Below are 24,030 nucleotides of genomic sequence, written 5' to 3' on the forward strand. Positions count from 1 at the left end.
AAAGAACACAATGTTTATAAAACTATACATGATAAAATATTTGACTTTCTAGCTTGTTGCATTGGACAGAAAATACTCAATTGCTTGATAAAAATGCAGACAATGGTTTGATAAATCAACGATTTTTATTAGAAGGAGAAGATAACATGGACAAATTTATTACAATTATACCAATAAAGTATCATCAGATTTACATACAAAGAATAATTGATGAATGGTCAACAGGTAAAGTTCGGGGTGTATTCAATAACATCAATATGAATATACCTCAGTTCCGACAGAAATTTCTGTCCGTTTTGAAAACACTGAATATATCTTACCAACGAAAACTGGCAAATACCTGTGAGAAATATAAACAAATTAAAAATGATTACGATAACACCTATGATACTGCTTTATTACATTGTTGTTATATAGGAGATAAAGCGTTGATTGATTGGTGTTGTAATCATGGTGTAGATGTCAATAGGTATTCATATCATGAGTGTTCACCCATCTGGATTGCATGTAATCATGGTCATACAGAAATAGTAAAGATGTTGTTAGAAAGAAGAGCAGACTGTAATAAATGTGACAGATGGGGAAATTCACCTTTAATAAAAGCTTGTTTACGTGGCTATACAGAAATAGTAAAGATGTTGTTAGAAAGAAAAGCAGACTGTAATAAATGTGACAGATGGGGAAATTCACCTTTGATATTGGCTTGTATAAATGGTGATACAGTATTAGTAAAGTAGAAAAATAGACGTTAACAAGTATGACGCATTTGGACAGCCAACTTTAAAGGTGACTTGTAACAATGGTAACACAGAAATAGTAAAGATGCTATTGGACACAGGAACAGACTGTAATAAATGTGACGACATCGGTCAGTCGCCTTTAATGGAGGCTTGTGAATTTGGTCATATAGAAATAGTTAAGGTGTTATTAGAAAGACGATCAAAATTTAACCAATGTGACCTTTTTGGTGAATCATCTGTTACGAAGGCTTGCAAGAATGGCCATAAAGACGTATTAAGTGTGTTATTGAACAAAGGAGCAGACTACAATATATATGATATGAATGGCAAATCACTTGTAACTATTGCTTGTGAACATGGTCATACTGAAATAGTAAAGATGTTAGTGGACAGAGGAGCAGATTGTTATACATGTGATAACGAAGGCATGTCACCTGTATTGAATGCTTCTAAACTAGGTCATACAGAAATAGCTTATTTGTTGTTTGAGAGAGGTGCAATCTCTTCTTAAAGTGACAGCTCGGGCAGGACACTTTTAATGTTGGCTTGTGAGCATGGTCATACACAAATAGTAAAGATGTTGATAGAAAAACGTGTAGACTGTAATAAATGTGACAGCTGGAGAGAGTCACCTTTGATTTTGGCTTGTAAAAATGGCAATATAGAAATATTCAAGATGTTGTTAAACAAAGGAGCAGACTATAATAAATGTGACTGGTATGGTAAGTCACTAGTAACGATTGCATGTGAATATGGTCATACTGAAATAGTAAATATTTTGTTGGACAGAGGAGCAGATTTTAATAAATGCGATGAAGATGGCATGTCACCAGTATTAATTGCTTGTCAACTTGGTCATACAGAAATAGCTAATATGTTGTTTGACAAACGAGCAACCTGCATTAAAAGTGACAGCTCGGATCGGTCAGCTTTAATGTTGGCCTGTGAACATGGTCATACAGAAACATTAAAGATGTTGTTAGACAGACAGTTAGGCTGTACTAAATGGAGCAACTGGAGACGGTCACTTTTAACTTTGGCTTGTGAACATGGTCATACAGAAATATTAAAGATGAAAGAGGAACTGACTTTTATTAGATATAGATGATATGTTTTCTCTATGCAAGCCCCGTGAGAAAGGACATATATAATTTATAAAGAAACTATTAGACATAACAGATGTCTGTTTTACATGTGGCTCCTTGATTGATGGCTTGTCAACATTGGCGTACAGAACTAATCAATATATAGTTTATAAGTGGCACAGACTGCAATGAGCTGTGCACGTGTGTGCACTTAAGTACTCTTTTTTATTACTCATTACTAGGAACTATTGACCAGTTATTTACTATAACTAGCAATTACTTATATTTTACTAGATATAAAAATAGTAACTTGAAACAAGTAATTGTTTTACTGAAAATGTGTGTCTATCAAAAATACTCAAATTAAAACAAATACTAATAATGATTTTACTCACTTGAGTTTATAAATTACTTAGTCCTTATCTAAGTAATAACTTACTGTTTTAGTATAAAGAAATAACTTAGATTAAGTTAGATATTAATGAACTACAAATATTTACTTTTTCATTTACACTAACATGCATGTGCAGTATGAAAGTTACTGGAATTACTTCTGATAAATGGGATATAAAACTTGTTATTACTTAAAGTAGGCTTACATAATGTTGTTTGCTTGCATATAAGACTTATCATATATAATATAAATGCTACCTATCAAATTTGACCCCATATTTAAATAATTTCAACATATGTAGGTTTCATAGTCTGAGAAAATTGCATAAATGTGGATAACTATTATACCAATTTTCTTTAGACAGGCTATTATTTCAACTTGGAATTATTTTATTATGGAATTTGCATAATTTCTTGTGCTTGAAATTTTTATAAGTTCCATGTTTATTCTGTGTTTTATTGTTCTGTTCTGTGTGGCACACAACACTTTCTATTACAAAGAAGATAACACATTTTCAATAGCCTGTACTGTGCTAAGCACAGCACAATCTATACAAAATACATGTACATTGTATGGAAAGTGTTAGGCAATGCTTAAAAAATATAATGCAGAATAAACATGAAGTTCATTTAAAATTTCAAGCGCAAAAGTTTATAATTACAAATAATTCCAAATTGAAATAGTATTATGTTTTTAGATTATACTTTAAAATGCTTAAAAAAATTAATTTGAATTACTTAGTATCAGAAATACTAGTCATTACTTAAATTATTTTCATATCAAAAGATCTTTCAAATTATCATTATTAATTTTTTTATACAATTTTTATAATGTTAACTTAGTTACATGACCAAAATTGATAATAAACTATTTATTATAAATGTACAAAAGTGTATCATATTTCCTGTATTTAATGGGTCGTATTTAATTTGAGACTGACAAAGTATTCAGCCAATCAGAATTAAGGTTCCATTTGACTTTGGTAAGCTTTTTTTTAAAATTGGCTGGAACTCATGCAGATTTGAATTTGAACGAAACTTATACTGAGTTTGTTGAAATACTTGCACAATTGACAAAAAGGAAAGGAAATGAGAACCTTTCAAAAAGGACACTTTGTGGGTATTCATGTTTCTGGCTACTCTTTGTGTACTAATTCAATTAAACGAAAATGTAGCACAAAGAGTTGCTGGGGAGGTAGCCCATGTTATTATATGCATTTATAAGAAAACAGTGCAGAATCAATTTATAAATTTCCTGTTAACAAAACTTTGAATTTTTCGAGAACATAAGAATTTTCATATCCCATGCAGGCATAGATTACCTTAGTCGTATTTGGCACAACTTTTTGGAATTTTGGATCCTCAATGCTCTTCAACTTTGTACTTGTTTGGCTTTATAAATATTTTGATATGAGCGTCACTGATGAGTCTTATGTAGACGAAACGCGCGTCTGGCGTACTCAATTATAATCCTGGTACCTTTGATAACTAATTAAAACCTACAGATAAATTTACTGTTGCAAGTATTTGTATTTCCGGAAATTACTTGTCATAAGTAAAAGAATGGCTTCCAAGTGGTACACGAATTAATAACAGTAATATGAGGCAGGCATTATCTGTAAATGGGGACGAAGTCTGTATGAATTATTTTTTTGTAACTTAATTATTTGTCAAAAAAAAAAAGACACGGAAATACCGTAACGTTTCCGTTTTTGGTTTTGTTGTTAGGGATTTTAGTTGTGACGTTATTTAAATTATGACGTCTTATGCAATGTAAACAAAGAAACGCTATCATTCGGTAACGTTTTTTCATATCAAGGAATTATTGAAAATGAAATTGGTATTGCGCGTTCCTTCCTATTTTATACTAAACTGATAAATATATATTTTACTCAAAGTTTCATACAAACGAGAACGGAAAAAGGAAGTATATTGTACATTTCTGCGCAGGTCCGGGATTTCAAAACACGACAAAAAAAATTTGAACGATTTTGAGTTCATTAGTACAATGAAAAATTCGGGAAATTTTCCCGAATTTTCTTTTTTTATTGAATTTTCTACTGTTATTGGGGACTTCGTCCCCATATTATTAATGGAAATACTAATGTTTATTAAAAAAAATACTTAATATCATTAAAAGAAATACTTAATGGTATTAAAATAATTACTTACTTTGATAAAAAGAAATACTAATACAATGTATGTATTAAAAGAATTACTTAATATTTAGAAACAATAGCTCAGTATTTATTAAAAGAACTACATAAGATACATTGAAAAACTACTTACATTAAATTTCTACTAGGTAATTACTTACAATTACTTGCCATTACTAGCAATTACTTATTTTTTCACAAACATTTTTTCTTGTTTTTTTACTTGATTTGGGTAAAATCAAGACTTGTTTTAAGTAAATTCAAGTAATTTTTTTTATGAGTGTGGCCTCTAATAAATGCTCGTATGTATAGTCGTTCACATAAACAAAGCCATCATAAGACAGAGTATCAGACTTTGATAAGTATGACAGAGAAGGACAGTCATCTGATTTGAAGCCTTGTGATCATTATCATACAGGAATAGCAAAGATGTTCTTAGACAGAGAAGCAGACTGCTATAAATGTGACAATGCTTTGAACAGTTTCCTGTCGTGGAGATTTATAAACGTGGTTCCATATAAGTTATAACGATCACTATTGTACGAAAAAACAACTGCTCAAACTAGTGTCAGTGTTTAGGACTGATAGTAGTTGTCAACATAGTACATGTTCTAATAGTTTAAAATTTCGTTGTTACAACTACTTTATATTTGTCACAACCTAGAAGTAATGATGACGTTTTAAGAAAAAAGATAGATAAAATAAACAACAACAAAAATAAAACCACATAATAAAGGAAATATATCAAATGTATTCAATAAATGAAGGAAAAGGTATTAATTAGAAGATTAAGAAAGGGAAAACACTCTTTTTTCTCTCAAAGAACATATATTCACGTCTTTCCTGCAGTAAACCAGGGAAAGACATACATATCTCTGTTGCAGTAAGATTGTTAAAGTAGAGACTTTTTGGCTTATACAAATGATCGGACACGTTTAGGGATATGAAATCGGACACGTTTGGGGATGTAAAATCGGACACGTTTGGGCGAAATAGACATGTTTTGGGGAATCGGACACGTTTGAGGGGATAGACAAGTTTGAGAGTGTTGCATATTTAAGTGAAGCATAGCTGCTGTTGGCCTATTTAGGACCTTTAAAGCAAGGAATAACCTTTATAGACACAATTTGAAGGCTGGTATATATGAAGCGTGTATATACACACGAAGGCATTTTCAGTAAAATTACAACATGAATTCATGTCTAACTGCAACTGAATTTATTGGTGCTTTGGTGCATGTAGTTTTTTTTTATGACATTATGTAATTTGTCTAACCGTGAAACAGTCTACAATTGTGATTGTCAATTAACATTAAGTAATTAAGTAATATATATTGTATTGTTTATACATATTAACAGTTCCGATCGGATAAAATATAGATTGTAATCACTATGTATTCCCTCTGTTATGATCTCTCATTATTTCTATTGAAGAGTCATTTAAAAATATACGCACAGGTCAAAGATATGCATATGTCATTATCAGAGTTCAAATTGGTTCATTAAATATAAAAATAAGACAAATTTATAAAAGGAATTTTTCAAACTTGAGAGTATGTTACTTGAATGATTCAATGAACAAAAGTAACACCACACCAGAAGTAACATTTAATAATAAAAAGAAGTAAGTCAAACATGCAGTCTTCAATGATACATTGTCGGCTCATCGGCATGGTCTTCAATAGAACTATCCATTAGATTGACATAAAATCTGTCCTCAGTGAAAGAAATACTGTAAAGCTGTTTACCTGCGCACTGGTATTAACCATATGTTGATGCTAAAAACTCCAAAGAACTTCGGGATAATTATAATTTAAAAGAATGTTTCACAAATTTTGTTGTCAAATTTTATTTGTATGTCTCTTTTAACGGTAATTAAAGAAGCAATAGTTTTATTTGGAATGACCAAAGTAGATGTGATAATTATAGGTTTGATAAAGAGTGATAATTGGATATCGTTTAATATCAACTCGTGTTATTTAATTTCAATATTATATAATAATAAACGAGTGTAAGGAAGTTTATTATTACTATATACAAATCAAATAACGAGAGTGAATTTCAAGTTATATCTAATTCTCACAAGTTATTATGGTCAAAACTTTCATGGTGTTAAATTAAAAATTCTGCGAATCGTTGATCTAGTCTATTGCACATACTAGTATGTCGTCAAATGTCCTCTTCCGACGTCAAACTTGAACTGTTCATTCGGTGTTCTCATGAATATCAATTATATGATCATTTTTATAAATTCCTGTTACATAAACTTGAATTTTTTGAAACACTAAGGATTTTCTTATCCCAGGAATAGATTACCTTAGCCGTATTTGGAACAACGTTTTGGAATTTTTGGACCTCAAAGCTCTTCAACTTTGTAGTTTTTTGGCTTTATAACTATTTTGATCTCAGTGTCACTGATGAGTCTTATGTAGACGAAAAGCGCGTCTGGGTTACTTAATCATAATCCTGGTACCTTTGAACTATTTATATCTTTTGATGAATCATTTAAAATTATATTGATTAATATTACCTAGTATGTAAATAATTTTCAAAAAGGATATATGCATCATAATCTAACAGGACTATTTAAATCTTAAACAGCCGAACTGGACAATCCAAACGTTTAACTGTCTAAATACTGAAATAGTGTCGGGACCTAACAGGCAACAGGGAATGCGTTGTTGCATAGGGATTTTATGATTATAGAAAATACAATGAAACCTGTGTAAACCGAACCTCTTCGGGACTTAAGGTTTTTGTTCGGTTTTGGCCGATGTTCGGTTTTATCAGGTTCACAACGCATACAATTGCATATGACAGTGCTTTAGAAAATGTTTGGTTTATATAGGTTTTCGATTTAAACAGGATTCGGTTTAGCCAGGTTTCACTGTATACACAGATATCTCTTCATCTTAACCATCAAAGATTTACTTTTAGTACCATGTTCATTTATGTTGGAAAGACAAATTTAATCATCGAGTGCGACACTCACAAAGTTTAACATAGTTAGTTTGATGTTGATGATTGACAGAATAAATGAATAACAAATAATTCCAAAACAATTGTGGAATGATATAATTTAAGCCCACAATTTATCATAACAAAGTATGTTAACAATAAGATTTGGTAGGATTGCTAATGAAACAACTATCATCAAGAGACCGAATTGCACATAAATAAACAAATATAGGTCACCGTATGGCCTCAACAATGAGCAAAGCCAATACATCATAGTCAGCTATAAAAGTCCCCGAAATGACAATGTGAAACTATTCAAACAAGAAACTAACGGCCTATGAACAAACAAAGGAACGAAAAACAAATATGTAACACATAAACAAACCAAAACCACTGAATCATAGGCTCCTGTGTTCATAAATTTGCATTAAAATTTAGGGATACATGTTTTACGAAGCATAGTCATAACGATTTTTAAAATATCAAAAGACTTTTTCAGTCGTTGGTGATTCCTGATTGGTATCTCTCTCTTAAAGATTTAATCATTGGTAAGGAATTAATATAACAAGGATTATACACATAAAAAAAATTCGGATATAAAGGATTTTCATAAGTTAAACTCCTGGTCAAGCTGTTTAATTCAACAAAAAGGTATAATTTTGGTTTTGAAATGGTGATATTCGACATACGTATTTTTATTTATCTAGAAACAAGCAATTCCGCCAATTAATTTCATAATGTAAAAAAAAATCAACGAAAACACAAAGGACAATTACAAAAAAATATTTTATTAAAGTCACCTACCAATACAATAATTTTTTCAATCATCAAAATGTTTTCCTGAGAAAACCAATCACATTCAAATTGATTTTAGCACTAGCATAAGATTTAACATCGTCCGTCGTCGGTTATCAAAATTGACCTCTGGTGTTGCTTTAATTCTTCCTAGCATCATGCTCATCTTCAATTAAAATAAAAAAAAAAAAAAATAAAGTAATGCTTCTACCGTTTGATAGATCACGCCGCGAATTGAGGACCATAAACAACCAAAACCTTATCCTGTGTAGAAAGTATAAATCTCGAACTTATTTCAACAAAAGATTTTTATAATTTTCGAGTTTCGGCGTTGATTTACAAGTTGTTGTTTTTTAAGTCTTCTATTATAAATATTATGCAACACTTCGCTTGTGAACGACGTTTTATTTTATAAAAAATAAGAAAGAGTCTCTTTTGGAAAAGGAAATCGAGAGACAAAATTATGTGTCGGTAATATTAAAGAAAACCACAAGGGACATCAATACCCAATTAAACGAAAAAAAAGAAAAGGGCAACGTGAACCGGTCTTTCTATGATTTTTTTCTTTTTTTCTCTCATTCGACGAGTAAGAAATAAAATCCAACAAGAAATAATTAACTAATTGGACAAAACTACATTTTGAAATATAATATATATAAAACTTGCCATTATTAAGTGATATATCTATATCTTTGTCATTTTGGTAGTCCATACTTAATATATCCGAATACACATTGGATTTTTAACTAAAATTTGAAACATCACGATCACTAATAACGACAACACTTTCTTCCTTTTTTTGCATTTAGAATATACTTTCATCGTCTCTTTCAATTTTGAATAACGAAATGCATGGAAAAGTATTCATTGAAAATATTTAGAGTAGTCTTAGGCCTTGCGCACGCAAAGATCGTGATACACATACCAATATCTTAATCCCTATGTAGCAAAACATGTTGACAATGTTTACCATAGCTGTACATGTTTTTGTCTATTGTTTAAGTTGAGCTAATGTTTAAAGGGACTTACATATAGGATAACTTTTTATGTCAAGAAAATTTATTCACATAACAATTTTCACACTTGTTAAAAAAAATGTTAACACATTTTTTTAATTGCTTGCACTTTATCACATTTTTAAAATGTTAAACAATGTTTTAAGTAAGATATGAGCCTCTAACAGTCGATTCTGTAAAATATTTAATTGAATGGACTGTTATTGGCTTATTTCCTTTACAGAAAATCCATGTCGACTGACAACCAGTCCGACTCGAATGAAGTAACATTTATCAACCGGAAGAAAATCCATGTCGAGTGACAAACAGACGCACTCGAATTAAGTAACATTTATCATCCAGATAAAAATTCTTGTCGACTGACAATCAGAAGCACTCGAATAAAGTAACATTCATTATCCAGAAGAAAATCCATGTCGAAGGACAAACAATAGCACTCGAATAAAGTAACATTCATAATCCAAAAGTAAATCCATGTCGACTGACAAACAGTCGTACTCGAATAAAGGAACATTTATCATCCAGAAGAAAATCTATGTCGACGTACTCGACAGTCCCACTTGAATAAAGTAACATTCATTCATCAGATGTAACACCAAACTCTTAGATGGAGATGAACACCATCAGAAGTAACACCAAAGACATCACTACAAAAGTCAAAAAGTCTGAAAAGACCAGTTTTTGTCTGAATTTGCATGCATTTTTACTCGACATTCTTGATTTGTCTAAATAATTTAAAAAAAAATCTTGACATTGAATGAATTTGTCTCATAAGGTTCTTGATTTTTCTTGACAAGTGTCTTGACACTATGAACATTGTCTTAAAATTTCTCGACACTTCCTGTATCATCTGATAAGAGTCTGGATTAGTCCCGACCAATTCATGACTGTCTTAAATTTGTCTCGATCTGTCTTGACATATTCTTGACATTCTTAATAATGTATCGATCTGTCTTGACACATTCTTGACATTCTTAATAATGTCTGAATATGTCTTGACATATTCTTGACATTTTAAATAATGTCTGAATATGTCTCGACACATTCTTGACAGTCTTAAATATGTCTTGACACTATCTCAACAGTATAAATTTCGCCTGAAATGTGAACAGACTTATTCTGCACTGTTTGTGACATTCTTTTGCTGTTATATACTTATTATGGCTAAACTAAACTTTGAAGAATCAAGGATTAATTTTGTGTAGTAAGATACCCTTTTGGTGCAACTTAGATGGAATACCCCGAATAATCCCTTATGTAGTTTGATTTTGATTAATTTTTATTAAACGTTTAATTAATTGTTTTCACTTGGAATATAAGTTGAAGTTGCTGACAAACAGCATTTAGATTTTTGCCATTCGCAAAACTGCAGTCAAATTTGCTTTACTAAAATAGGTTTCTATAAGGCAGTTTTAAAATGTGACCATGCGTCTCTTTTGGACCCCAAAATTCATCTTTTGGGTTTGTGTGGCTGAAATAAAAAGGGGTGGGCTTTCGTGAAGGTCGAAGAATTAGTTCCCATCTTGATTCAAAAACCTTGTTCATTTTTAGGACAACCAAAAAAACATTTTTATTCCAATTTGAGTGTTGAATTTTATAAATTTTTAACAAAATTAAATATATTTGATAACTGACCTTCCGGAAAAGAAATAAAATGTTAAGATCTATATTATGCATGTCTGTTTGGGATCAATTTCATAAGACCAATGATTTCCATAGAAAATGGACCCATTATAAATAATTTTTTTTTTATTATTCCTGGGGTAGACAATACTTTTCTTTTAATCTTTGGGAAATATTCAATTTTCAATTCATTTTTTTTTTCATCAAAATGATGATTTTCATTTTCGTCTATGAACAAACTTTTTAAATTGTAGTGGCATGGTCGGTCAATTGATAAGTTGTATGGCTTATTACAGGTAAAGCAGTAATTTCTATTTGACAGTTGCGTGTACTCTGGGGGAGTGGAATACCTTAATTTTATGTGGAACATCCTGTCCATGTGTAATACTTAATATATATTCCAACAGATGACATTATACAATTTTTCTTCTGTTAAATGAATGATTTGTATATCATCATAATTTGCTATTAATATATAAACCACATTTTGGTACAATAATTTTTTACCATATAAACATTTAATATTATGAATGTAGAATAAAATATGTCTACAGTATGATTGGTTTTAATCACTTAATTTATACGATTTAGGAATCAAAATTGGTAATTATTTAAAAACTCAATTTTAAATTGTTTTATATCAGCACATCCAAATTTAAATTATTTTAAACATTAGATTTAAACTCAGAACTGTCAAGTAAATTTAAGACACAATTCAAAATGTTCAGAATATGTCAAGCCATACTGAGAAAAAATAAGAATGTCGAGAACATGTTGAGAAATTTCAAGACAGTATTTAAATGTCAAGAATTTGTCAAGAAATTTTAAGACCATATTCAGAATGTCAAGAATATGTCAAGTAATTTTCATACAAATTTGATGTAAATGAGAATTTGTCAAGAAAAATTAAGACACAAGTCATTCTTTTGGAGAATGTCGAGTAAAAGTTCATGCAAATCAAGACAAAAACTGGTCTTTTCAGACTTTTAGACTTTTGTAGTGCATGCGCCATTGTATCTGTAACATTTTGAATAAAATTTCCAATCGTCTTCTTGTTTCTTTTAGATATTTCTTACAACTCCAGGGCTTCGTGCTACTAGTTCACAGCTAAAACCAATAAATTAAATCATAAATTAAATATAATCTTGAGGTAGTATTTACTTTTACAGAATTTAGCTTAAAGTGGTACCAAACACCTTGATTAGAATAAATTCTACTCGTTTAATTCTCATAAACCTTTGGCAAATAATTATCCTCCAGGGTATCGCCAGCCTTGTAGTTAACACTTCTATGTTTGGCATGAATTATTACTTATATGGTTAAGATTACAAATTAACTGTTTACAAAACTTTGTTTTTTTTTTAATTCTAAGGCCTGACTGCCTTAAGAGTAGATTACCTTAGCTGTATTTGGCAAAAAGTTTAGGAATTTGTGGTCCTCAATGCTCTTTAACTACTAGTATATTATTTGGCCTTTGTATCTTGACTTAGTTAGGAGCGTCACTAACGAGTCTTTTGTTGACAAACGGGTGTCTGGTGCATATACAAAATTTCAATCCTGGTATCTACATGTATGATGAGTTTATTTGCTTTGACTTTTTCAAACAAACATCAAAATATCAAAAAAAATTGAACCAAACACTTTATCAGAAATATTTTATTGGATATATTGCAGTTTAACAAACACAAATCTCTACGTTGAAAGGCTTAAAATCTTCCTTAATATTTGTTCGCAAGAGATTCGTTGGTATTGTGAATATTTATGGTTTGTATTTGTTATCTCGTGAAATTGTCTAGAAATAAGATTGAGAATGACAAGCGGGAAGATTTCAACGATATAACAATCCAAGAAAAGAGCAGACAACAACCGACGTCCAAAATGGGCCCTGAACGAAGCGAGAAAAATCCGCCACCAAAGTTGGTCTTCTGCTGGCCCCTAAACAAAATTATGCACTAGCTTAGTTAAAATGGACATTACACTAAACTCCAAATCATATAAATGAACTAAAATTAAAACCATACAAAAAATAACACGTTCACCAGGGCTGGATCCAGTCATTTTTAAAGGGGTCCCAACCCAGGATACAGGAGAGGTTCCAACCATTTGTCTTCATTCAAAAGCATTGATCGTAAAAAAATGGGATGTTCTCGCACCAGGAACAGCCACCCTCCTTGGTCCGTCACTGTTTCTACCTGTAATATTCTTATAGCCTGATTTAGATTTTCATTACTCGGTCTCGGCAATACGGAAAGACAACATTTCTTCACTGATTTAAGTAAGGATATGGATTGAGAAAAGAAACAAAAGCTTTCAAAAAATGATTTATGGATTTCAAGACGTTCGAACGACTTGAATGATCCGTTTTGTCTAAGCACGAATAATGTGAAGTACTTTTATTCGTTAGTACCAGTTTTCGTGGCTTGAGCAAAAGGAGTGTTTTCGTGGGTTCCTAAATTCGTTGAATTTAATTATCTAAAAAAAAAAAAAAAAAAAAAAATAGGGCAAAGAATTTGAAGCCATCAGAAATGATGTTCTTTAAATATAATTTACTATTGTTTTTATATTGATTTATGTGACATTGCAAACTATGGTGTTCAGTTTCACTTACTTCGTCTTTCATTAAACTTGCAATAAAGATTATAAATGACGACTTTCATTAAATATTCAATAAAATAATTGCTTTTGGATAAAAGCTATGCTTACCAATTGTCTCGGTTGGGGAATATTGCAAAATAAATACTTTAAATGTTGCATACGTGAAATCAGAAGTGATGACACTATTTACATTGGGATAAACAGATCAACGATTATCAAAGGCGTGTATTGGACCATAAACATGTCACTTAAAGAAATCTTCTTTCATTAATGACAACATAAATTAAATATTTAATAAGATAATTGCTTTCGGATATAAGCTTTGCCTACACATTGTCGGTAAACATTTTAAATGATGTATACGTTAAACCAGAGGTGACAACACTAATATACCTGAGATCAACAGAGGTTTTGATTGGCCAAACACATGTCACTTAAAGAAAACGGTTGCATTAAAAAGTTCTACAATTATACTTTGAACTGTAAAATTAAAACCTTTAGATTTGAACTTGAAAAAGCAAACCCAACATGATTTTGTCCCCTGTGAGTGTTTTGAGTTTCTATATAATCCGGCATATCAACACCAGAAATCCGACTCTCATTGATCAAAACTATAATTTTTGTCAGAAATTAATGGTACAAAGTCGGACAATTCAGGTTGCTTGAAGAATTAAATCGGTAAAATCTGCTCTGAAGTTTTATATAGAGGAGATATAGTGTGTTTGTTTGTATTCGATTCATTTTCTAGATTAAATTGAACAATGCCGGTATCGATTTAGTCAAACCTACATTGGGATCTTTCCATATATGTCTTGATGTAGACAAAAGTTGTAATATTTCAATGGACACTTAAATTCGTGGAAAGAGCAATCCACGAAAACAACGAAAATTGATACCCCAAGAATTAAACTACTCTCACAATAGTAGTTCATTAGGATCAATCATCAATTGGTAACAATAAGTCACCAAAATTAAAGTCCGTCAGCATATGTGAATTTTGTTGTATAATTCAAAATAATCAATCAGCTATGTACAGGGCATGTTATTCCACGGATTTATTAAAACTGAAGCAATACGGCAGATCAAAAACATCAAATGACCATAATAAAAAAAAACAAATACAAATCTACCAAATTTTAGGTAGGGGTTTGGATAACGTCCAAACTTATTAGATCTCAAACTCCGAACTCGCTCGTCTTTTATGCTCACTACGTCAGACAAAGGTTGTGATCTTATTCAAAGTTTTACAAACTACTTGAACTCTAATGGAATCTTGTTCGATCTGTCACACAACACCTAATCATAAAGAGAGTGAATGCAATATTTATTTCTAACTAATGTAGATTGAATAACCTCAAAATAGGTAAAACATGTATTACAGATACGTTATTTATTAATCCTACTGAAATATTGCAGCATAGAAAAAATTAAGAAAAAGAATATATTCCTTTAAATTTATTGATTAAATATAATCCATATATACGTAGAATAAGGTATATGAAATATAAGAATTGATTGCGGTTTGTCAAAGAATGTGGGCAAGTGTTAACGATCTATGAAAAAAGAAAAGAAAAAAAAATATGTAACACATAAACAACCGACAACCACTGAATTATAGGCACCTCTGTTCATAAAATTTAAGGGTAAATGTTTTACCATCCAAAGTCTTAAAGATTTTCAAAATATCAAAAGACTTTTTTTCAGTCGTTGGTGATTCCTGACTGGTAACTCTTTTTAAAGATTTAATCATTTATAAGGAATTGATATAAAAAAAAGACAATATACATGTATCAAAATAACATTTCTCTGTGGCTAAGGGAAGCAACTCATATTGATATGTTACATACACTTTCATATGAAAAACATCCACTTTTTATCCTTTCATTTAATATGATATATTCGGAAATTGATTTGATATTGATATTCGAAACAATTTGTGCAAACAGCAGCTAGTACTGAACACATACAGAAAAATTTTATGCATACTTTAATTGAATTCATCATCTAAATTATTTTTGCTCTTAATTTTAAGGGGAACAAACACTAAAAAAGATAGAAATATTTTTATAAAAACTTAAAACAACCTCAGATCTCAGAATGAATAATCGAGTTAATATATATTCTTTGTATGTTTATAATCTTGTATGAATATTGTTAGTGCTTCGTAAACCTCTAAAGACTGGCTGATATGGTATACTATTGCTAATGTATTGAAATGTAATTGTAATTTCATGTATATTGTATCAGGTTGCACTTTAAATAAAATAAAATCTATAATCTCTAATCTATAACAAAAATCATACACAAAAGAATCGGGATATAAAGAGTTTTTATAAGTTTAACTCCAGGTCGAGCTGTTTAATTCAACAAATTGGTTTAATTTTGATTTCGAAATGGTGACATTCGACATAAATACTTTTATTTATCTAGAAACTACCTCTTCACAATGTGAGCTGGATACATTAAGATGCGTCTAGCCGCATATACAATATATATATATATATATATATATATATATGACCTTTCACTGCAATATCATGTCAGTACGGAAGTGTATTTCCTATGTTCTAAAAAAAATGTGTGTATTAACTATTTTTTTTGCATGTGTAACACGACAAAAAAAAACAATCTTCACAACGTAGAATATAGGTGTGCACGTCTAAAGCTGTCAACACCGTTGATACGTTCAAATTCTATGTTTCAGAAGTGCACAATTCCTTTCAGATGATCACCTTTACCTAGTAAGCCTAATTTGTTTCTATGCTTTTTACATAGCATCAACATGGAATGTATGTCTGAATTAGTTGTTTTTGTATGCTTGATTTGTCAAGATAAGAATTTGATATGTGTTCATTAATAGTGAATTTAAAAATAAAATGTAAAAACGATGTGAAAATCACAATTTTCGTGAGGGAAATGACAAAAATATATCCACTCAAAATTGCATAAGAATACATCAGGAGAAAAAAAAACTTTCCGATTCTATTAAATCACGTAACGGTAAGGAAACATTGTGGCTATCCTTATCGATTACTGGATAACGTGTAGAGTCCTTTGAAGTGTGTTATATATATCAACAAGAACAACCATTGTCTAATGCAACCAACAAGAGCTGTTGCGTAACTTTATGTTATCAAATCAAACGGAATGTGTGAAATTATTAGATGATAATTATATTATTGAATTAACGATGCCGTATACATGTGGTAGATTACAAATAATTTCAAGGAATAAAAGGCCACTATCACTTAATATTCAATACACAGCTATTGTAAAAAAAATCCTCATTAGAACACATGTGACATACGATGCGCTTTAAATGGGAAACATTCGTAAAAGGGCTATGCACACAGTTTTAAGTTAATATGTTTAATCTGGTTTTTTTTTTAAATTAAAAGAGTTCATAAGCCTGCAATTATGCACACAGTTTTAAGTTAGTATGTTTAATCTGTGTTTTTTTTTTTTAATTAAAAGAGTTCATAAGCCTGCAATTTATTTGTTGTCGTATTTTTGGTGGGTTACATATTTGTTTTTCGTTAGTTGTTTGGACAATAATTGCCGTTAATTTTTTCGTTTGAATTGTTTTACATTTGTTAATTCCGTGCTTATTTTTAGCTGACTATGCGGTATGGGGTTTGCTCGTTGTTGAAGGTAATACGATGATCTATGGTTGTTGTTTTCTGTGTCATGTTGACTCACAGTCAATCGTGCCATATCTTATTTTTTTAAATAAAACTATAAATCAGCTGTTTATCTATACATATATTGGATAAATAAAGAATTATAACGTCATGAATGTGTTAGATGCAGTAAGAACGTAACGTATGTTGCTGTTATGTATCAAATAAGACAAACTATATGACATATTTAATAATGTATGCATATTTTTACTTTCTAGGTCTTCAAAATAAGCTGATATATTCGACTAAAGATACAATTAAGGAAATTGACCTGCGCTCAGGGAACGTATCGGTTCTCTTGCAAAATTTAAAGAGTAATATATATTCTTTAGATTGTGATTATAAAAATGGATATATTTATTTTCCAAAACATGATTTAAACGTCAGATCAAGGTAGATACTTAGAGTATATTCCATATATTTTTAAATTGTAGAACTGTTTTCCTTCTTGTTATCATCTTTCTAATATTTTCTATACTACATTATAATTATCACCATTATCATCATTATAACTACCACAATAATAATAATTATTATTACTATTATTATGATTATGTGCATTAAGATTTTTTTTTATTCTATCATTTCTATCACTTGTAGTATTTCTATTATTAATATTATTATTATTATCAATTCAGGGCTTAATTATGAGCATACAAATCATTGAAAATATTATTTATGTAATCTACCGCAATGAAGCGTAGCCACCATCCCACTACGATGCAGCTATCAAGTATACAATTAACTGTGACTTCATTATATCGATACTACTGTATTTCATTGCTTAGTTTTATTTAAATTTTGACAGGAACAGTTTCGTATTGATCAAATCAAATCGATAAGCAACCAGTAATACCGGCAATGTTATTTAAACAGATTAAACTATATGAGTACTAATTCATATAATGTTGATAGAATTAATAGAAAACCTGATGTTGATGGTATGGTAATTTGGAGTACATGTACGTTTTGTTTTCGTTCTCGCTCAGTCTGGTGAATAGGTACATGTTTAAGTTGGAGGTCTAGTATTACTCACATTTAAAACACTTCCGTAGAAGTAAAATGATAAAACTTTCTGATATTATCTTTACAGATTTCGTTATCCATCAGACAAACCTTACAAAGAAGAAGATATGACAACTGCAGCCCAACCAATATCATTAGTGGTTGATCCAGTATCCGAAAATGTATATTGGACCGAATTATACACAGGATGGAATTTAAATGGGATTAACAAAGCATGTATACTGCAAGATGACAATGTCTATGCTATAACACTAGATTATCGGAACAGGTGTGTTTCTGATTATTTATGCAATAGCTTACTTTGACTAAAAATAAAACAAAAACAACCATGTTTAACTGAACAATTACAGATATTATATCTGCATAAGAAAGCATTCCATTGTGTTGATCTTTATGGAACAATAAACACGTTTTATGTTGAATTTCATATCTATAAGATAGCTAAAAGTGTATATATCAAACAAGGCGTCAGATATGTTGAATACGAAATGTTAATAAAGACAATTAAAGGAATCAGTGTTCTCTTTAAGATATATCTTAAACGTACAATACATCAATTTAAATTCCTTACATGGCATATATCAAACATACCATAACTCATCTGAGAATTTACAGTTTTTTGTTGTTGCTTTCTTTTTTTCTCAAATACAGATGGCTGTATTACAGTACATTTGGAACAACAAGACAAATTAAGAGAGCAAGATTGAATGGTTCTGAAAAGCACCCAATTTTAGAGTCAGTCGAAATAACAGGTTTGGGTATAGGTATGATATCTTTAGGATTATACAATGATTATGACATGTATAATTTGACATATAATTGGCAATGAAAAGAATATCCCAAATGACCAAAACAAATTGACGTAACTGATCGACATTGTTTTGAATTTACATGTACACCACTGAGGTAACTTTTAAAAAACAGTTTGGACTCTCTTTACTATGTATGTGATTTAGTGAGATAGGTATGATTGAGAATTTATATTTAATATATTTGAACACTAATTATGTTACACTACTTTTGTAATATAAACAATGAATTTAAGAATTGCTTAGCATGTTGTGTCACATCGTTTTTTTGATTGAGTTACGTCATTCCAATTGATATTTTACAGTGTGTCTTTTATGTTGTGATATTATACTACTGTTTCAGAAAAGGGAGAAAGTTTGGTACAATTAAAACGTTTATTTCTGGAGCAATCGTTTGCCCTTGACCTAAGTCAGGAATCTGATGTTCAGTGATTATCATTTGTTTACGTGGTTCATTAGTTTTTCTCGTTTCTCAACGCCATCATGAGTTGGTTCACCGTTATGAAATAACCGTTTCACAAATTCGTTTATGTTCCTTACGTCGTAATTACAATCCCCTTTCCTTTCATGAATGTTACCTACCGAATTAGACTATTTACCGGATTTGTTATCACATAAGCAACACGACGGATGCCACATGTGGAGCAGGATCTGCGTACCCTTCCGGAGCACCTGCGATCACCCCTAGTTTTTTGGTTGGGTTCGTGTTGTTTATTCTTTAGTTCTCTATGTTGCGTCGTGTGTGCTATTGATTGTTTGTCCTTTTCATTTTTAGCAATAATCAATGTATAGTGTTCTTTGAGATAAGCCTCAATGTAATACACTAGGGTTTCTAAGTGAGTGTAAATGTCAATTAATGTAATGTGGTGTTCTTTCCTAGGTTTATCACTTTCCTTATTTTGTGAATTATCTTATTTTTAGTATAAAAATGTAAGTATACTATATTTAGATAGAACAAAGTTCCATCATGTGGAAATGATCTTACATAGCTAAATATAGTATCAAAACTAAGATGAATGCATCTTTAGTGTAGACATGATTTCTAAATCAGATACCAATGGATGGCGACTTTACTATATGATACATCACAAAGGCGAACTAAAATCGTCATCTTTAAATGGAACAAATATCATTGACGTATTCAGTACGAATAAAACACGAAGAAACATAGGCATATATGTATATGATAGCAACATCTACTGTACCAATGATCTCCAGCTACTGAAGGTCGCATCATCACAAGCAGCAACATCCTATGTTATACACGAAGATACAGCACAAACTCTAGGTGTTCTTTTGTATGACGAAATGGGTAGGTATAAACCTATTTTAATTGAGGAAATATTATTTTAAACTTTAATATAGTATTGTTTCGTTGTAAATTCATTTTAAAAGAGAGTTGAAAGAAAGCAAGCGAGTATTCATCTTAACAGTCGATAATAAAACGACAAAGCTTTAGCAAAAAAAAAAAAAGGATCAAAAGACAAACAATAGAATACAAAATACAACTATTATAACTAGGCAGCACTAATCCCATCGGAGGATGATTTCAAAAACACCGGAGTAGTAAACAGATCCTGTTCCATAAAATGCAAATGGCATCTGTCATGTAAGAACAAACATACATTTGTATAACAGAAGGAGAGTATGATATTGTTGCTACAACACTTACAACAATTTGATCTTACATTTAACATATTTAAATTTTAGATGAATTATATTTTAAATTAAATGAAAATAGATGACTAAGTGCACAATGCAACACAAGTTTTACGACAAATGCATTCATTTAAGGTTTTTGAAATAAAATCATTTCTTAATTTTATTATCATTTATAAATTTGAATGTTGTTCATAATTGCATTGATATTTTGAAAATTGTTACTCTTATATGTTTTAGTTATTACTATATGAATGTTTGTCTCAATTGTGTTAAGTATTGGGTGCTGCTTTCGCTTTTATGTTGATACTAATTGATCATATATGAAGTTTATTTTGTTACTGTTTAATACCAGATTTATAAAAGATACACGTATTGGTAAACCAAACCTTTTATCAATCATCTCTACTGTCAAGGTTCTCGCTAAGACTGGTGAGTCCACAGATGCATCAAGATTAAAATATTTTGTATAAACTGAACATAGTTAAACACAAATATGAAATATCATCATTTTATAGCAAAAGTTTAAAAGTAATCTGAATTTAAAGTCATTTTATTGCTCTGTTAGGTCATGGAGACTAAATATTACATTATATTGCAATAAAATATCTTCTTCTTGCTATTGGACTCACCATGGTCCTTAAAAATCCTTAGCGAGAACCCTGACTGTAATAACTCATCACAACGGAAAAGAAAACCAATGATTAATTTACGCAAAAAAACAATGAAGAAATGAAGGTTTCATACGCACTTCAAATTAAAAGGTGCTTCATCAAAAAAAAGTAACTCATTATTCATGTATGCAGAATTTATTAGCAATGACAACCATACTCGATGAAAAGACACGCAATACGAAACAAATACGCAATGAGTTAATGTATGTACTAAACTACACGTAAGTTCTCTATATTCACCAAAACGAGAATAAGTCTCACTATAGAAAATTTATCCAGAGAAACGTGCTTGCAAATACATATTTATACTCTTAGTATGTTTATATTCTACAATAGTTTGCTCTGCATTCTAACAAAAAAGCTTGATCAATCTTTTTGACTGTGTGGTCTAGCTTTATTAACAAATATGTAATGCTTCACTTTCCTTTTATTCGTATTATGGTTCATATTATTATAATTGCAGAATAAGTTATTTAAAGTGTATTTTTTTTTATAGTCGATGATGTATCTTTCTATCAATGAATTACTTAATCTTAGTATAAATGTGTATAATCCGGAAATTGTATTATCATTGTTTTTGCTTTAAAGAATTATACAATTATATGTAAAAGATTTTTAAGAGCAATTATAAATTTCGGCCTACACGGACTTTCAACGGTGAGTAAATATCTTTTCATCATTTATGTATTTACTTGATACGTGTATAGGAGTTCCATTTAAACATCAATACAATGGCATGATAACTGACTTCAAATAAGAGTTGCAATTGTAAACTTTACACTAGCACAGCATAACACATCACTTTATATGTCATTAAATTCCATTGTGTACATGTGCTAGTTTGTAAAACGAAAACAATTCGGCATAAAATTAATGCGTTCGACACACATTTTCTTGATATAATTTCATCAGCAAAACTTCATGCCGAATGACTCAAAGCACGATATATATACAATTCAATATTGATTAGAAGTACCATTTCGAAACTAAAACTGAAGTTTCTTTATGATTTATTAATTTATAAACGGACAATAGTGTCTCTAACAACTGACTAATGAGACCTTTAAGAACTGATATTACTATTAAAAATAAAGTACACATTATTATATGTGATACGAGTATCAATTAAATAGTTATGAGGAACTGTCCGGCCTTTAACAATAATAATAACACATACCGTATGGCTATAAAATTTCCCGACATGTAAAAGATGAAACAAGCAATTGAGAAAATTAACGGTATAACTTGTAACAAAACGATTTACCTAAAAAAAAAAAAAAAGAAAAAAAACACACAAAAAACGTGACAGACATGTATGTTCATGTTAAAGTGATTTGTACATTCAACAATCTTATTATTCATCTTTAAACAGTTCTGTTTAATATGACCACGTATGTTGCAGATGTGGTTTATCATGAACATATCTGATGGAAAATTCCGGTTGTCAAATTATTGATACTTCAAATGTTTATGTATATACAATGTAAGTATTGTAATAAAATAGATCTCTTTGATTTTTGCTAATCTCAAGTCTCAGAAAAAAAAACAGGAATATCAAGATCTGATTTAAAGCTATCTAGTAGATAATTATAATGATACAAAAATTGAAATAGTGGAGTTTACGAAAATCATGTTCTTCGTTCTAGAATATGTTTTCCCTCTGGAATGGTAAATCAATTAAATGGACCTGAAGAAGTTAGAGGAATCAAATTCTGGTACTGCTTTTATAAAAATCATTTCAGCTGATTATAAATAAATATATAATATACATAAATCATGCATTTTTAGAATAGAACTATTTTGGTGACGGTTAAACAAAAATCTTTATAACATCGATTATGTCCAGTGGATGTCCTCCAGTGTGACTGTGACAAAGGATTCAAACGATATCGATACTGTTCTCATGTAGAAACTCCATTGCCGTTTTCACTGGCGTATGATATAGTTGTGTACCTGTTTTGATGGAATCACATTCCTTCAAACTTATTTTGATAAAGTGTTTGTTCCTGTCGAAAAAGATATTTAAATTATAGAAGTATACATTCCCAGATTATTTAATGTTTCTCATCGCATGTGGTGAGTGTGCTGTTTTGTTTTTAATATATTCAGAGACTCTAGCCAACATAAGTTTCTAATTCTCTGAATTAATATTAGCCATCTATTATTAATTTTGTAAATCATATTAAAATCATCGTTATCAACTCAAAACGTTTTTTTTTTTTTTTTTTTTTTGTAGAAACAAATGAGAGCAAAAACTAACAGGAACAGATTGAATTCATACTGCATGCAGTTACCCGCGCTGTAGACATGTCAATGTTAAAACATCAAATATCTTATGCATATTCTTAAGATTACTAAACATTACAAATGTTACGATTATAAGCCATGCTGTTGTGTTATTGATATAGTTCAGGTACAGGTTGTTTTTAATTCATTAAAATTACATTTTGTTACTAGGAATAAAAAGACATAAATTGTTCGGGAATCAATTATTAGGATGGTTTATCATTGAGAGATATACGATATGATTAGTACAGTGCAGGTAAATGCTACAAACCAAAGTATTTTTATTCCCCATTTAAGGTCATTATGTTTTCTGGTCTGTGCATCCGTCTGTTCGTTCGTTCGTATGTTTGTTCATTCGTTCACTCGTCTGTTCGTCCGTTCGTCAATCCGTCTGTGCCGCTTCAGTTTAAAGTTTTTGGTCGAGGTATTTTTTTTTTCCAATTTTTACGGTCTATTGAACATAGAAAATGATAGTTTGGATGGGCATCCGCGTACTGGGGTCACATTCTTATTTGTTCTGTGTTTCAGTTTAACTT

At 30.4% G+C, this 24,030-nt stretch overlaps 4 protein-coding genes across 4 annotated transcripts; all 4 read left to right on the forward strand.

The window, feature by feature from the left end:
• The first annotated feature begins 257 nt into the window (after positions 1 to 257).
• On the forward strand, positions 258 to 737 carry LOC139504401 (protein fem-1 homolog C-like). The gene has a single exon (XM_071294481.1). It carries the CDS (start codon positions 258 to 260, stop codon positions 735 to 737), a length of 480 nt encoding a protein of 159 aa, XP_071150582.1.
• Positions 738 to 822: 85 nt separating this feature from the next.
• LOC139504402 (fibronectin type 3 and ankyrin repeat domains protein 1-like) lies at positions 823 to 1,251 on the forward strand. The gene has a single exon (XM_071294482.1). The coding sequence runs from the start codon at positions 823 to 825 to the stop codon at positions 1,249 to 1,251; it is 429 nt and encodes a 142-aa protein (XP_071150583.1).
• A 66-nt stretch (positions 1,252 to 1,317) lies between these two features.
• Positions 1,318 to 1,848, forward strand: LOC139504403 (ankyrin repeat domain-containing protein 29-like). Its single transcript, XM_071294483.1, has one exon. The coding sequence runs from the start codon at positions 1,318 to 1,320 to the stop codon at positions 1,846 to 1,848; it is 531 nt and encodes a 176-aa protein (XP_071150584.1).
• A 14,294-nt stretch (positions 1,849 to 16,142) lies between these two features.
• On the forward strand, positions 16,143 to 22,691 carry LOC139504404 (low-density lipoprotein receptor-like). Its single transcript, XM_071294484.1, has 5 exons — positions 16,143 to 16,149; positions 17,259 to 17,433; positions 18,134 to 18,334; positions 18,718 to 18,830; positions 19,927 to 22,691. The coding sequence occupies exons 1-5, from the start codon at positions 16,143 to 16,145 to the stop codon at positions 20,226 to 20,228; spliced, it is 798 nt and encodes a 265-aa protein (XP_071150585.1). The 3' UTR covers positions 20,229 to 22,691.
• Positions 22,692 to 24,030: the final 1,339 nt, after the last annotated feature.

This window comes from Mytilus edulis, chromosome 14 (genome assembly GCF_963676685.1).
Source record: "Mytilus edulis chromosome 14, xbMytEdul2.2, whole genome shotgun sequence".
Lineage (NCBI taxonomy): Eukaryota > Metazoa > Mollusca > Bivalvia > Mytilida > Mytilidae > Mytilus > Mytilus edulis.

Coding starts and splice junctions, on each gene's coding strand:
- LOC139504401 (XM_071294481.1), top strand. CDS start 258: ATGAATATACCTCAGTTCCGACAGAAATTTCTGTCCGTTTTGAAAACA.
- LOC139504402 (XM_071294482.1), top strand. CDS start 823: ATGCTATTGGACACAGGAACAGACTGTAATAAATGTGACGACATCGGT.
- LOC139504403 (XM_071294483.1), top strand. CDS start 1,318: ATGTTGATAGAAAAACGTGTAGACTGTAATAAATGTGACAGCTGGAGA.
- LOC139504404 (XM_071294484.1), top strand. Junction 17,434..18,133: donor GATTTAAACGTCAGATCAAG/GTAGATACTTAG, acceptor TTATCTTTACAG/ATTTCGTTATCCATCAGACA. Junction 18,335..18,717: donor ACACTAGATTATCGGAACAG/GTGTGTTTCTGA, acceptor TCTCAAATACAG/ATGGCTGTATTACAGTACAT.